Source organism: Osmerus mordax, chromosome 8, assembly GCF_038355195.1.
Source record: "Osmerus mordax isolate fOsmMor3 chromosome 8, fOsmMor3.pri, whole genome shotgun sequence".
NCBI classification, from domain to species: domain Eukaryota; kingdom Metazoa; phylum Chordata; class Actinopteri; order Osmeriformes; family Osmeridae; genus Osmerus; species Osmerus mordax.
Window position 1 is genome coordinate 17,457,395 of NC_090057.1, and position 16,178 is coordinate 17,473,572.

The 16,178-nt window shown below is 42.0% G+C and overlaps 1 protein-coding gene across 1 annotated transcript; it reads left to right on the forward strand.

Moving 5' to 3' along the window:
- Window positions 1-749: 749 nt before the first annotated feature.
- On the forward strand, window positions 750-10,055 carry sytl3 (synaptotagmin-like 3). The gene is made up of 15 exons (XM_067241166.1): window positions 750-999; window positions 2,542-2,757; window positions 3,000-3,067; window positions 4,956-5,007; window positions 5,145-5,211; window positions 5,316-5,388; window positions 5,942-6,051; window positions 6,277-6,387; window positions 6,660-6,829; window positions 6,931-7,033; window positions 7,371-7,538; window positions 7,702-7,801; window positions 7,899-8,004; window positions 8,437-8,642; window positions 9,064-10,055. The coding sequence occupies exons 1-15, from the start codon at window positions 875-877 to the stop codon at window positions 9,144-9,146; spliced, it is 1,758 nt and encodes a 585-aa protein (XP_067097267.1). The 5' UTR covers window positions 750-874; the 3' UTR covers window positions 9,147-10,055.
- The last annotated feature ends 6,123 nt before the right edge of the window (window positions 10,056-16,178 follow it).

Genomic DNA, 16,178 nt, shown 5'->3' on the forward strand with positions numbered 1-16,178 from the left:
AAGCCTAATCACATTTCACCCTATCAGCTGTGGCCCACAGCAGGTCTGGATAATAGCAGGGACGGCCCTTTATCTGGCCTCACAAGGTGGCCTCCAGACTCTGATAATGACGCTTCCTCTTTCTCTTCATCTCCCATCCTCTCTTAAACCAAAATACATTCACTGGGTTTTAAAAAAAGAGGTCAAAAATGATACATCCATCAATAATGCAAGGGTTTGGCATTTGGTGTCCTCTGACGCATTTCTGCAACTGAAGCAGAAGCACAAGCAACCTGCAGGGTGGGGGGAGGAGGAGGGGCTGTACAGCTGTGGCTGGGGGGGATGAACGCGGTTGTTTTACTATTCTGAGTAAAGGCTGGTGATGCTGGTGTGGGAGAGGAGGCTGAGGGCACCATAAATGGGCTGGAGGCGGGGCAGCATGACTGATCTATGTAGCCCACAGTAAGAAGACGACAGTGACAGGACCTTAGAGCTTAGGCATCAGGTGACGTACTGAACTTGTGGGGTTTCAAACCTTTCTGTCTCCCGTCAGGGCCAGAACACAACAGTTCTCCAGTGACCAAACGCCGGTCTTCTCTGGTCACAGAAAACATCACCTCAGGGCTTTCACAGGAGAGGAGAGGATTTCTATGGCAACCAAGTCGACCTCTTGAACAGCTCTTTTTGAACAGCTCCGTCCAGGAAGAAACATCCGGAGTAATCGATATCCGGTTGCGGCGGTACTGTGAGGAGAGTGACCTGGAGTATGGGATATTGATCCCAGTTTAGATCAGTCTGCTTTGACTGAAGACTCTGACGACAGTCCTCTTCTAGAAGGATTTTGTATCACAGATACAAAAGAGGGCAGAAGAAGACAACAGGATAAATATTATCTATGAGAGAGAAAGAGAGAGACACACCAATGGATCTGAGCGTGCTCCAAGCCCTGGAGAGAGAAAAGGTTCTGGAGGTTCTTCAGAGGGACAAACTTCTGCGGAGCAGAGAGGAGGAAAGAATCAGGTAAACAGCACCTGTGTGCAACGCCTCATATCTTGATAAGGGGCTGTTCTGTGTAGAGACTTTTGAAAACACTGAATAATCATAACCCCTGACAGTGCACATTGTATTTTAGACTTTTAAAATATTTGTTTCACACAGTAGTGTCTGGTTTGTAGAGTACGACACAAATGCCCTGAACTAGTGACTAATGACGACACTGACAGACAGTTTTTTCCGATTGCTTAGACACAAAAATGTCAAATAACACACAGTTAGTGAAACCTGACACTCAAGGAGCAAAACAGAAGCCCAGACTTGCACAACTATAAGCACATTCTCATCCTCACACTATTTGCAAAATACTACACACAGTGTTTTGCAAATCACTAAACACACTTTTCTACATTAGACACATACATTTAAGATAATGTCACTTCATTGCCTTTTTTAGACACTGCCTTGTAAAATGCCACACGTGAACGAATGGATCAAACACGGGCGTCAGGTGTACAAGCACTTAAGTGCTATACTGTAAACATACCAATCAGGTGTAAGCACCATAAAAAGGCAACAGGTCAGTGTACCTGTCCTCATCAAAAATGGAAGGCAATGTTGCAGGAAGAGGAAGAGGGAGAGGTAGGATGAGAGGGGGAGCCCGTGGAGGAAGAGTGGTAGGGAGAGGTAGACCTGGAGGCCGAGGAAGAATAGGGCCAAATTTACAGTATCTAATGAAATTCGAACATTGGTTGACCATGTTGTGAACCATGGGGCAACATTGAGAGAGGCTGGACAGAGAGTTCAGCCCAACCTCAGCAGATATACTGTTGCAACAGTAATTTGGACATTTCAACAAGAGCACAGATGAAAACTACTATTCTCTACTGTCTACAGTACAGTAACATGTAGCCTACTATATGCACTACATCAGTACTTTGTACACATTCATGGCAGTCCATGATTGAAACAATGTACTGTATTTCATTTGCTGAATACTTTCATTTGTCTCCACAAATGTATTTGCTGTGTTTACAGTATGTAGCCTACTATACAGTTTTCAATTTGAAATATGTTCTGATTTTCTGCGCAAAACGCAACCTTTACGTAGACAATGTGGAGAAATACACTAAATATTTTCAGCAGTGTGCAGTACTAGTCTTGTGTGTTGTTTTTGGTCAACATATTCATGTACTTGTACGTACTCTACTGGAACAATCTCTCTGACAAAATCAAGCAGGTTATATCATTGGAAAAGAATAGTTAGTGTAAAAGTGTTTTAAATGTTTCACTACAGTGTGTAACTGATTCAAACAGAGTCCAACTTTATGAACCATGTGTGTGGCATACGGTGACAGAAATGGGTTTTTATACATGATTGTATAGTTTTGAACAAAGTGTTTTATTTTGCCAAAGGATGGAGGTGTTCTGCTACTTGTGTGTCTAGTTGTGTGAATCGTGTGTTGTGTTTTGACAAAGTGAGCCCTGTTTTCAAAATTGTGCTTAAGCAATTGGAAAAAACTGTAAAAAGCCCCTCTGTGATTCGCTGCCTACTTCCTATGTTCCCAGGAGACTGAAGTCGGAGCTCCAGGAGATCAAAAGGAAGGGTGCCAAGAGCTTCTCCAGGCAGTACAGCGAGAAGACCTGCGCCCGCTGCCAAAGGCCCCTGGGAAAGTTCTGGAACTCAGGCTCTGTGTGCCGAGGCTGCAGCCACCGGATCTGCAGCAAGTGCCGCGTGGGCGAGTCGGCCATGGATTGGAAGTGTACCGTCTGCCACGCCTACAGGTGAGCTCTGGGGGGAGATGAGCCAGAAGCTCAAGATGGCTGTCTGGCCCAAATGAGAACGTCTCCCAAAGAGACTGTGTGGCACACTTTAGTATGTACTCAGTAAATTCAGACTCCAGCGATGTTCTAATGATGGAGGGGTAGGAATGACTTTTTCTTCTGATAAATGGGGTACTCATCTTGAATCCTGGTGGATGCTTGTGCGAGATCGTTTTCATTGAATACAGGTCTGCTCCTTACAGGGAAGTCAAGATACGGTCTGGTGAGTGGTTCTTGGAGGAGAGGGCAAAGAAATATCCAGCTGAACCAGGTTTGTTTCCACTGTCTTTACGTACAAACTATCACTGTGTTTGCTCTGTGCATCAAGCCATTATTCACTACCCCCATCCATCTATAAAAATAGCAACATGGACCTTAGAGCTGAGATCAGGGATAGCTATAGAACATTTTACTTCAGATCTGGAAGTCGTAGGTTCAAATCTCCCTCGCTATGACAAACTGGTTAAAAGCGTATTCACAGATCAGATATTTACAGCTTGACTCGTACTTGTGTAAAATTACATAAATTGATATCTGCCATGGGTACAATACATGATGCAGTTTTTCACAATTGTTGACACACGTTTCTCAAAACAATAACGGCTTTCTCAAAACTGCACACACAAAATGCTAAACCTGACACTCCCTTTGCAAGAGGACTCTTTGCCATAAAATCTCTGAACTGTTCACAAAATGGAACTTGTGTTTTCATTTGGTACACACAGCCATATTTTCAAATGACACACACATACCATTCATTGTGTACACACAACTAAGCATTTGTCTGCACACTACCAAGCATTTACAGCAAGTGCAAAATTGAAAACACAATTATAGAAATGGAACACACCATATGAATGACAATGACTCTGGAGAATGAGCCATTTGTCCTTTTGTAAAATTACTCAGTGTAGGCCTACTTTTTTTCATAGTCAAACATAAAACAGCACACAAATATCCAGCATTTTTTTCGGTACACACAGAGAACAGTACAGTACTGTAAACCGGCCTGCTCAACCCCCCCCCCCCCCCCTTCACAAAAAGGAATTAGGCATCATGCCTCCGGTTCCTGTCTGGCCAGAGGGCCTCATCCACACTCCTTGATGTGGTCTGTGTTCCAGTTGAATGGGACCCTGTACACCTGTTTCATCCGCATGGCATTCCTGCGAAGAATACGGTCCAATGTAGAGAGGCTGACGGTCTGGACATTCATGAATGCAGCATGGTCAGCCAGGTTCCTAGTTTGTATTTGTCAGAGTGTGATAGTGTTGTTCTCACAAACCATATTTACAATTTCAGTCTCCTGTTCGGCTGTGAAAGTGTGTGTTCTTCCTCCACGGTGTGGTTCTCTTTCAGTTCTGCAAAATACAAATACTGTGAGCACACTGTATTCTATTGATATGCAGTATTACAGTACACAAGGCAAATAGATTTCGTACCTGTTCTCCATCCTGAAGGTTCTAATGATGGCAGCAACTGTAAAGCGGCTGAGATTTGGTTGGACCCTCTGGCCAGCCTTCCTCATGCTCAAACCATGGTTGAGCACATGGTCTACCACAGTGGCCCACATCTCATTACAGACGACCGTTCTCCTTCTTTCTCCTCCTCCCTTCTTCTTCTTCTCCTTGTCCTTCTCCTCCTCTTCATCCCACTTTTATGCTGCAGTCCTGATTGCAAATTGCTCAACAGACCTGAAAGTGTAGAGATTTTAATATTTGTGTGTTGTAGGTTGATGCTTTGAGCTTTTACTTGAAAAGTGTGTGCAACAACTGAACATTGTGTGTAGTGTTTTGACAACAAGGTGATGTGTAATTGACATCAGAGTGTAAAAAAGGAAAGTCAGAGTCTAATGCAGATAAGACAGTGTGAAGTAGTGCCAAATTGGGTCGAGCGATTGGTACATGAAGTGAAGGGTGTGCAAATTGTGCCGAATATGTGCTTTTTGTGTGTTAGCAACTGAGAAAAACTGTAATAGGGTTGAATTTTGCTCACAGCATAACACTTCAATCCATGAGTGAACTGCTTTGAACAGTTTGACTGAATAATACATTACTGCTGTCTGTGGGAACACTGCCCACAAGCTTTCAGAGCAGTAATATTTTATAGTGTATTGGTAAAGTAGGTGGTTTTGTCAACAGCTGTTCTCTTTTATATTACAGATAGACATGAGACTGTTGGGGAGAAACTACTCAAGTCTTATCAAAGGTTGAGGTGAGATAACAGTCTTGGGATCTCGTCTCTGAATGCTGCCATAAAATATGTTATTTTATGTCATAAAAATGTTCACAGTCATGACCTGTTTTAATTTTAATTAATTATTATTAAGTATTCTGTGTATCGTCTTTCAGTCATATTTCAGTTGTGCCACCAACCCCTCCACCCTATTATGACGGTCCATCTTTTAGCAGATATGGGGTAAGCAAAAAACAAATTCGAATTATTAACAGTACTTGAAATATACAGCTCATTTTTGTTTTATGATTTTTTTATGATAGTAATTATATGAATTTAATGTCTAGACGCTGAAGAACTCTAAACCCTTCACCAAGTCTGTGGAAGACCTGATGGCTTCCTTCACGAGCCATATCAAAAGTATGTGATCCATTCTATTGATTTAGTGTCGAGCCATCTCAGACTTCAGACTAAACGTTAAGTCTCTAATGTAATGAGGGCCTTCTCTACTAAGTGCTCAGAGAACTAAATTGCATTTTAAGGCAAAACAGTGGTTACATAAGAGGAAGCAGACGCTCATTTCCTTTGAGCCAAAGGCATTATCATAATTGATTTATAGGAGAACCCTGTATCTACCTTTAAGTCATCAGTGCTGAGGAAAGCATAGCTACTGCTTCGTTGATAAGATATCGCTCCTAATAAGCATGCAGCAGCAACAAGTCAAGTTTATTTATACACATTTAGAAACAGCAACCGTTGACCAAAGGGCTGTACAGTCAGAGTAGCAAAAGCCATTAAACAACACAATATACTCACAAAAAAAGTTTTAACAGAAAAAAAACTAAGAAAGGCAATTGTCATATCACTGTCAACAAGCCTTCTGTCCTTTTCGAAGGTGTCTGCAGCCTTATCAGTTATTAGGAGAGAGATTGTTTAATGACTGGAGCTGACTGCTTCTGGTTTTTCCCGGCAGAGATCTCCAAGTCTCAAACTGATGTGCGAGACTCGGGGCTCCAGGACCTTCTCACGGTGACCAGCCGGCGCCAAAGCTTCTCTGACACAGACATCAACAAAACCAACAAAGTACGATCCACCAATCAACCATGTCATCAGAAAAAACGACAAAATACAATCTAATATTTTGTCACACATCACCAGTGTATTGTATTATAATGTATAGAAGCTTTGCGTTGCTTTAGGAAGTAAGGAAGTACTTTTAAGTATTAGTAAGTAGAAGTGTAAGTAAATAAATCATAAACCATAGTTGGTTACATGTTGCACATTGTTGATTAATTTTTCATCAAACAGTTAACCAAAGGCCCCAGTCTGCCCAGCCTGTTCAAGAAGAACAAGGACAGTGACCTGTCAGGGCCAGAGGAGGACACGTCCCTGGGGTCAGAATACTCAGGCCAGAAAAGAGTAAGTGCAATTGTGAAAATTATGGGGAAACGTTCATACTATGCAGTATTTGCATCCTGTGACTGATTCTGACAAGATTGTGCCGCGGTTGATTTGCTCTGTCTGTGTTTCATCATTTGCAAAGCTTGTGGAAACCTGCAACATGTGAAAAACAAAGAAAGTGCATTTCAAACACATGATGTAAACTATTAGGATGGATCTGTGATGCTTATGTTCTCTGGTGTTGGTGCCTGGGTGAGGGGTGTCCAGTAATGTGGGATGTGTGTCTGTAGGGAAGCACCAGCCGCACCAGCACAGACTGCAGTCTGTTTGAACATGTCCATGTGACTGGAGACTTGGAGCTCGCCATCGCTTTCAACGACATCACTTCCTGCCTAGAGATTACCGTGAGAGCATGTAGAAACCTGACCTTCGGGGATATCAAGAGAAAGAAGTGTCATCCGTAAGCATGGGAACAAGACATTGACTACCATTTGAAATCGTAATTGAATTGTATAAGCTTTTAATAACATCCTTTTCCTGTACCATGGCCTGCATGCACAGGTATGTCAAGATCTACCTGTTACCTGACAAATCTCAGAGTAGTAAGATGAAGACAACCATCAAGAGGAACACCACAGATCCTGTCTATGATGAAGTTTTGCAGGTAAGGGAAGACAATGAACTGAGCATGTGTGTATCCCTGATACTGATTGGGTGTAACCGGGCACATTACCATGGGGTCCCCAAACCAAAGAGGGGCCCAAAGAGAAATGTTGAAATGTCCTCCTATCCTGTCACCCAAAGGATCACATTGGTTGTGCAACAGCAATGACTGCCTATTAAAAATTGTTTGCTGTGCAGCAGTAATTCTGAAAAAGTATATCACATATTGTGGTCAATGTCATATGATCATATGACAGCATATGTCAATTCACTGTTGCACTATTCCTATGTAAATCCTTCTCATCCGTGAACGATGTTCTCCTTTGTGCTTCAAACAGTGCCAGATAGAGCGCCCCCAGTTGTCTGGGAGGACACTGCAGGCATCTGTGTGGCACTCGGGTACTCTGAAGAAGGTGTTTCTGGGAGAGGTCCTGATCCCTCTGGAGGGCTGGATGTTTCAGGACAGGGCTCATTCGAGCTCTGTCTGCTACTCCTTGTGCCCCAAGGTAAAGGTGTGGAGATTGCAGATGTTCTCCAAACACCTGTTGACCATAGTTACACCAACTAATAACGGCTAGAAGAAAAGCGCTGTGCGTTTTGCTCAAGTGGAAGTTTATCTGTTTTTTCTTTCTCAATCCTTTTTTTTGTCTCTCTCTTCAACAACCTGAGGGTTCAGAAGGCGGCGTCCTAGAGCAGAGCCGGAGAGAAATCCTTGTCCGAATCAAGTTCAGCTCCTTGTCCCAGCCTTCCTGGGTTTGCAAAACAGATGGTATGATGGTTACAGTCACGCTCTGTATGCAGTTCCACGTTCCAACAGTAGGGGTCAGACCTGATCTGCTGACCTTATGTTTCCTTGTTCCCCTCAGAGGTTCAGATTGGACTACATGATGATGGTCAACTGACTGTTCTCATCACCGGTGCCAAAAACCTACCCACAAAAACAAACAGCAGCCAGAACACCTATGTGAAAGGGTAAATCATGAATGGGTTTCTGTGGGGTGATAATGTCTGTGCCAGGTGTGTTGTGTGTATTTAGGTGTGTATGATTCTGTTTACAGTAGATGTGCTCCTATTCAGTTAGAGTGAGGGTTTGACATTGAGTGTGAGATTTATATTTGCTGTGTGTATTGATATGGAGTTTCTGTGTGTGTGAGAGGAATGAAGACACCATGTAATCAATTGGTTGTAAGTGAGTGTGAGAATGAGCAAGAGGAAAAGAAATGGGGCAATGGTGTGTATTTATATTTGGTGTTTGTGCGTGTGTGTGTGAAAGAGAGAGTGTAAACGCGTGTGGTGTGTTTCAGTGTGCGTGCGTGTGTGTGTGTGTGAGAGAGAGTCTATTCGTGTGTATGTGAAAAAGAGTGTTCACACAAGTATTCACTTGTGTGTGTGTGTGTGTGTCAGGTGCCTGGCCATCCCCAGGTCCAGTGGCCTGCTCCAGAGGACACATGTCATGAAGGTGAAGCCCAGAGCAGGGTGGTCTCATCAGCTGGTCTTCAGCCGAGTCACGCCCTCTGACCTCCTGGACTCCACCTTGCACATGGAACTCTGGGACCAATCCCCCTTCAGCCTCCCAGACCGCCCCATGGGCGTGGTCAGAATGGAGCCAGGTAAACTAGTTACTGTCTGTTACTATCGTTAAAATGTCAAATTTTGAAAGAAAATATATTTTATTCAAGATGTGTTTTTTTATAGCTTATTTAACAACAGTAAACACACTGAAAAACGAGATGTACATCAATGAAAATGGAATAGGTAGAGAAGGTTCGTTTCACACGGATTACTTCAAGAACTAAGTCCTTTGACTCATGAGCTCCGGTTTTAGATGCACACCACATCACAGGAAGTGGTTTCACTTGATTGATAGCAAGGTATCAAGGGCACGGACGTCAACACTTCCTTCCTATCTAGAAAGACTGTCTCAGCTGTGTGAGAAAGACAAAACAAAAGAATTCTTGTGAGGTGGAGGAGGGGGGGCAGAGGGTGATGTCACTGACCTCACGGTCTCTGTTAACCCACTGTATTCTGCAGGGTCGCCATGGCAACTGGCATTGCAAATGCCCAACATGTGGCATGACTTCCATCTGCCCGTCCAAGTCAACATCAACGTCTAGCAGAACACGGCGATGTCAGAGTCTACGGACGCACAAGCCCTGGGGGGTGCTCCATCAACGTCGATTAAGGAAAAGCGAGACTTATTTCGTCAAGTCTCGCTTACTTCAGCGAGAGTTCCGTTCCATTAAAGGTGGCTGCTCGCTAGAGCCTGCTCCGTGTCAGGCTAAAAGTCGGGCTAAAACAAGATGTGTTGCAAATAATCTCAAACAGGCAGAAACACAATGACAAAACACAAACACAAGACAGTTCCGTCGAGTAAATTCCTGCACGCAAAGTACTTTGTCGGAAACATAAGTGGAGACTTTTTGAAGTGCAGACATGAATTTACGTGTTTACTTCATCTCCAAAGAAAGTATTAATTTAAATAAACAAGTTAAGAAATAATGTCAATTTAACTGTTTCAAAAGCCATTGGTTAATTGCCATAAAATAAGGCCTTAGAAACTAAGCAGAGCGTCTAGACAAGTTACAATCAATTATGGCGTATCCGTTCTTTGACAACCCTTTGGATGAAGGTGCTCAGATTATAGAAAGAGTGTTTATCACACCAGCCCCAAGGGTGTTCAGAGACAGAAGTAATGCTTCCCTGACCAGTATATGTGGAAGAGGTATAGGTTCAGCAGGCCCAGCATAGTTTATCTTGATAGATTTTATTGTCAGTCTTAAAAAATATATATAGAAAAACACTTAAAGATGGCAATTAACACATAAGAGCAGCCTACCATCCTTCGTAGAAAGTAGTAGTAGAGGGTAGTAGACTTCAGTCTATGTAGGTAGGCCTAGACCATGTAGTCTGCTGGAATCACACACAAGGAAGCAAACTCACTGTAGCCAAGCCTTGACCACTGTTCAGTCTGTCTGCATCTCTGTGTGTCTTTGCATGTGGGACATTCTTGAACAGGGTTGGTGACTTAACCCTTGTGTTATCTTCGGGTCATTCTGACCCATCAGTCATTGTGACCCACCGTCGTCTTGCGACAACTTTACCACAGACAAAAACAAAGTGAAGCATTTTCTTTTAACCGTTGGGCTGTCTCAGACCCCCCACATTGCGAAGGTTAAAAGAAAATTATTTTTATTTGTTTTTGTATTGGGTAAAATTGGTTAAACACAACGATGGTTCGTTATGAACCTTTGGGTCATGTGACCCGAAGGCAGCACAAGGGTTAAAAAGGTTTAGCAAAGGCAACTATGCCAGGAAATATGAAGGGTATACCTTGCTCCAAAGCAGTACCTGAATATTATCATCAGTTTTCCAGGTAATCTTGAAACACAATCTTGAATCAAGGAGACTTTTTATTCAATTGTATAAAGTATTTTAATTGTTTAAAGTAGCCTATATGTTGACAAGCCTCTATATTACTTCATCATCTCCTTCTGGCTTCCCCAATATTATAGGTGCAATATACTGTCCCCATGGGTGTATCCAGGCCCACCAGAAGCTTCAGGGGGTGACTGCCTGGTGCCCCCAGGGTTGAAAAAGCGTTTCTAAAATGCTCTCTAGAGTGGAAAAAATTAGACCAAGTGCCCTTCTGTCTGCCATTCACATTGTGAAATATGCTTGAGTGCAAGGGCGTAGGGCGTAGGTTTGCATAAGGTCCATAGGGACTAGTCACAACCAAAGTTTGGGGAATACACAATTGTCCCCACCAATATTTTGTTAATTTTCAAAGAAAATATTTTTCACAATATATTTGCAAAACTCATTCCTATTATTATCTGTATTATGTTTGTCGCCCAGAAAAGTGAAAAATACATTTCCAAGTTAACCAATGCGCCCTCAAGCCTGCGTGACAAGATGATGACAGTTTTTTTTTTTTTTTTTTACTTAACACACAAATCCAACAACTGCACACACAAAATCCAAAAAACCTTGCTTCTCTTGCAAAATGAAGCACTGCATTCAAAATATCACAAGCACGTCTCAAAATCACACATTTGTCTCATATTGTAAACACTTTTGACATTATATTACATTTTTGGATATATCATATACACAGTTATTCAAAATCTAAAGCTCTTCTTTCATGAGCTCCTTTGTACAAGATTGAAAGTAAATTGCAGAAATTATGAAAAATTCATGGTAAACATGAAAACAAACTTATTTTTTTACTATAAGCATTTGCGGTTGTGAATACAGTATTACACAGTACAAAAGAAAGAGTGTAGTAGGACAGAAACCAAACCTAATTTTGAAAAAGGTGATTACAGAATGGTGTGTGTGCCATGAACTGTAGCATACAGTAATATATACTATTATCTACAATATTGTTAGAATGTCTTCTTACAGTCACTGTACTGTTGCACGGTATGATACAGAAATCCACCAAACTGTGACCAATCATGCAGTGCACTGCAGTCAATGGATGCATGGGTGCTAAAATATATGTTTGTGTATAGTATACAGTGTGTTGTGCTGAAACAGCTATTATGTGTAAATTAGAACATGTGTATATTACTTTTGAGAACGTCTTCTGGACCAATAGGAACAGCGTATTGGTCCAATTATTACACTAGTATATGTTTACTACTGTTTACTCCACTTTAAATGTTTACTCCTCGACAGGTCAGCAAACGCTTTGTTGCCTCTATTTGTTACCGTTTTTTTCAAATGCTTACACACAAATTCCTTACTTTTCACACTATTTCTGAAACCTGACACTCAAACACCAGAACCACACCTCAAAACCATACACACATTTTGGCCTTTGACTCAGTTTTCAATTTCATAAAACACTTTTTGCAAAACACAACTCTCCAGGTAACACACACAATTCTAACGGGAAGCATCTTGATTTCCTTTTTAAAACACAACCAATCAAAATGCCACACAAATTTATCAGTGCCTTACACTAACTCCTCACATGTGCAAACACTCATTGCTTTACTCAACACCAACCAATCATGGCTTTAGAATAGGCTGTAGTGAGGTCCGCAAGACCACACGGAGCCAACATCTTGCCACACCTGAAGAGTGATTCAATCACATCAGACAAACATAATCAGCCCTTGTGACACCCTCAGTATGCTGATTACCCACCAAACGCCGATGCAAAGGAACCATAGAATTGGGGGGGGGACCTCCCCAATCTACCTAATCAGCCCTCCTGCTAGCTTGCAAGCTTCAAAGGGCCTGATTTAGACAACACGTCTCCAGCGACCATTTGCTATCCGTTTCGGCGGCGATTTGAACAAAGAACATACCTTGATCAGAACTTTTGAGGAAAGTTCTTGAGACTTCACCTTTACCACAAGAGTACAAGGTGGAGAATTATGAGAGGGATATTTGTGTTATGTTTGTTACTTTGTTTTAATGTTGTGTTCACTGAAATCTTGATTCTAGTAACAACTCTTTCTTCCTGAAAGATAACCACGTCATTCTTGGTATCTACACGAAGCTATCATAATAAAACAATCATTCAACTATATTTTGTAACTGTACCAAGATGTCCAGAACAATATTTGAACCATCGAATGAACCAGCCAGAGATCAGATCACACCTTTGGTAGGTGTGAAGGAAGGAGGGGGGAGTTGAGAACCCAGCTTCCCCCAATCCACATCTGACCCCAGACGGGTCCTCTCTCGAACTGTATAAAGCCCTAAGATGACCATCAATCTCTGACTCCAGCGAAACCGACCATGGCATGAACGCCATCAGGATTGGCGTTCCAAAGGACGTCGCCAAGCTTCTCCTGAGATTCAACTTCATAGTGAACGCGTCACTATCTGGACGTTTCAACAGAAGAACCAAAAACGCAATTCCAAATGCGACTTCACTGAGATCCCGCAGACTCAGTCACATGACCCAGCGCAGCCGCGCTTTGACTTCAGATTCTTCAAACGGACCTTTGGCGCAAACCGCCCTCAACATCATTGATCAACCCCTGATCAAACGTAACTATGGCTAACGCTCTTTCCTCCTCGACATGGCATTGGCGTGAGCTCTGTTTATGATTTGTAAGGATGTAATCATTGACTGTACAATTTCTGTCTTTCTTTAAGTTAGACCATTTCATTCTGTTCATTGAAACCAATCTCTCATATCAAACCCATAATCCAACTTGTTCATAAGATCTGTTTACCTTACTTGAATAAATTCATTGTAAAGATATTTTGACGTGCGTGTTCACTGATGTTACGATTGGCTCTACACTTAGAACGAATTCATTCCTAAAGATGAGACTGATTATTACATATTAAACATAGGATTCCCTAATGTCCTAAACCAATATTAGGGTGGTGCCCCAAACTTGATGATAAATTAAGTATTTCTATCTTTAAACGAGCAAACCCCGCTACATAATGGTGCCCCGTGTGAGGCTAAGATAGATTGAAATGAGCAATCGTAACTTTTGTGAAACGAACTGTTAAAATAGAGCGAGCTCTAACTGTATGTAACACCATGTATTTAATACTACTGTGCCTGGGCTACAGTGGCTGTGTGCGTATTCAATTGTTTTTCGTGAAATAGCTGCTAGTGTGTGTGTGGGACCAGCTAGCTCAAAGGAAGCAGCTAGGTTTGACCGGAGGTATGCGCGTGCTCAGAAACACCGCTGCCCCGACATTTACGTTGTAATCTGCCTCGGGCCAGCTCTTCAAGGAAAGTAGCATAGGAGCCTTTATTATAGCCTCTATTTTAATAGTGTAGCTATTTGGTTAAGTGAATTAACCAACCAACTAATACGTTGGTGCACATGTCTAGTTCAAGGAAACAGACAGTAGTGATTAGTCCTGAAGGACTTTTGTTTAGAAGCAACTAAACAATGCAGTTTCTACACGTAACCTATTATGCCGCCACGATATAGCTTGTCGAAAAAAAGCATTGACTATGCCCGCAGCTAACTGTGTTAAAAAAAAACAAACAGTGGTTGCCAAACTAAAGTTACATTATTAGATGCAGTTCATCAATGTGGTTTAGTTACGTTGACTTCAAGAAGCTACTTAGTAACTATAATTGTGTAAAGTATGTACTATAATTACCTTGTACCTTTATTTGTTATTTGTGTACGTCTTTGGTAGTCAATTGTAACCATAACCTAAATGAGTTTATTGAAACTAGTTTGATTTAAAAAGATTGAAAAGCAGACAACTTTTCCCTCATCTAGACCCCTAGTCACAAAGCTTCAATTGCTACGGCCATTGTAAGCCACTTCAAGTGCCTCTTTTTGTTTCAATAATTTCCTCTCAACCTTTTTCCTATGTCATGTCATAGCTTAATCACTCATAGCCATGCCAATGTCTGGCGAGGGGGGGTGACATGCTGTTAGGCTGCTGTGGTCTTTCTTCTCTTGTCTTCATGTCAACAGTTTCATCGACGACGGTCTATGAAAGTTGACATCCGGGGGGATGTAGTGAGGTCCGCAAGACCACACGGAGCCAACATCTTGCCACACCTGAAGAGTGATTCAATCACATCAGACAAACATAATCAGCCCTTGTGACACCCTCAGTATGCTGATTACCCACCAAACGCCGATGCAAAGGAACCATAGAATTGGGGGGGGGACCTCCCCAATCTACCTAATCAGCCCTCCTGCTAGCTTGCAAGCTTCAAAGGGCCTGATTTAGACAACACGTCTCCAGCGACCATTTGCTATCCGTTTCGGCGGCGATTTGAACAAAGAACATACCTTGATCAGAACTTTTGAGGAAAGTTCTTGAGACTTCACCTTTACCACAAGAGTACAAGGTGGAGAATTATGAGAGGGATATTTGTGTTATGTTTGTTACTTTGTTTTAATGTTGTGTTCACTGAAATCTTGATTCTAGTAACAACTCTTTCTTCCTGAAAGATAACCACGTCATTCTTGGTATCTACACGAAGCTATCATAATAAAACAATCATTCAACTATATTTTGTAACTGTACCAAGATGTCCAGAACAATATTTGAACCATCGAATGAACCAGCCAGAGATCAGATCACACCTTTGGTAGGTGTGAAGGAAGGAGGGGGGAGTTGAGAACCCAGCTTCCCCCAATCCACATCTGACCCCAGACGGGTCCTCTCTCGAACTGTATAAAGCCCTAAGATGACCATCAATCTCTGACTCCAGCGAAACCGACCATGGCATGAACGCCATCAGGATTGGCGTTCCAAAGGACGTCGCCAAGCTTCTCCTGAGATTCAACTTCATAGTGAACGCGTCACTATCTGGACGTTTCAACAGAAGAACCAAAAACGCAATTCCAAATGCGACTTCACTGAGATCCCGCAGACTCAGTCACATGACCCAGCGCAGCCGCGCTTTGACTTCAGATTCTTCAAACGGACCTTTGGCGCAAACCGCCCTCAACATCATTGATCAACCCCTGATCAAACGTAACTATGGCTAACGCTCTTTCCTCCTCGACATGGCATTGGCGTGAGCTCTGTTTATGATTTGTAAGGATGTAATCATTGACTGTACAATTTCTGTCTTTCTTTAAGTTAGACCATTTCATTCTGTTCATTGAAACCAATCTCTCATATCAAACCCATAATCCAACTTGTTCATAAGATCTGTTTACCTTACTTGAATAAATTCATTGTAAAGATATTTTGACGTGCGTGTTCACTGATGTTACGATTGGCTCTACACTTAGAACGAATTCATTCCTAAAGATGAGACTGATTATTACATATTAAACATAGGATTCCCTAATGTCCTAAACCAATATTAGGGTGGTGCCCCAAACTTGATGATAAATTAAGTATTTCTATCTTTAAACGAGCAAACCCCGCTACAAGGCCTATAAATTGCCTAATTTGAGTCAATTTACAGTGGTGGGTATAATTTGAACCTTTACTGTAGAAAAGATAACAGGTATGTAACAATCTACTGTAATATACACATGTTCTAATGTACACATAATATCTATCAGCACAACAAACAATATACTATACACAAACATATATTTTAGCACCCATGCATCCATTGACTGCAGTGCACTGCATGATTGGTCACAGTCTGGTGGATTGCTGTATCATACCGTGCAACAGTACAGTGACTGTAAGAAGACATTCTGACAATATTGTAGAAAATAGTATAT

What these genes read in the sequence shown, in the direction of transcription:
- sytl3 (XM_067241166.1), top strand. Translation starts at nt 875, where the DNA reads ATGAGAGAGAAAGAGAGAGACACACCAATGGATCTGAGCGTGCTCCAA. An exon ending in GAAATATCCAGCTGAACCAG is followed by an intron (nt 3,068 to 4,955) that starts GTTTGTTTCCAC and finishes TTTATATTACAG; the next exon opens with ATAGACATGAGACTGTTGGG. An exon ending in CATCTTTTAGCAGATATGGG is followed by an intron (nt 5,212 to 5,315) that starts GTAAGCAAAAAA and finishes TTTAATGTCTAG; the next exon opens with ACGCTGAAGAACTCTAAACC.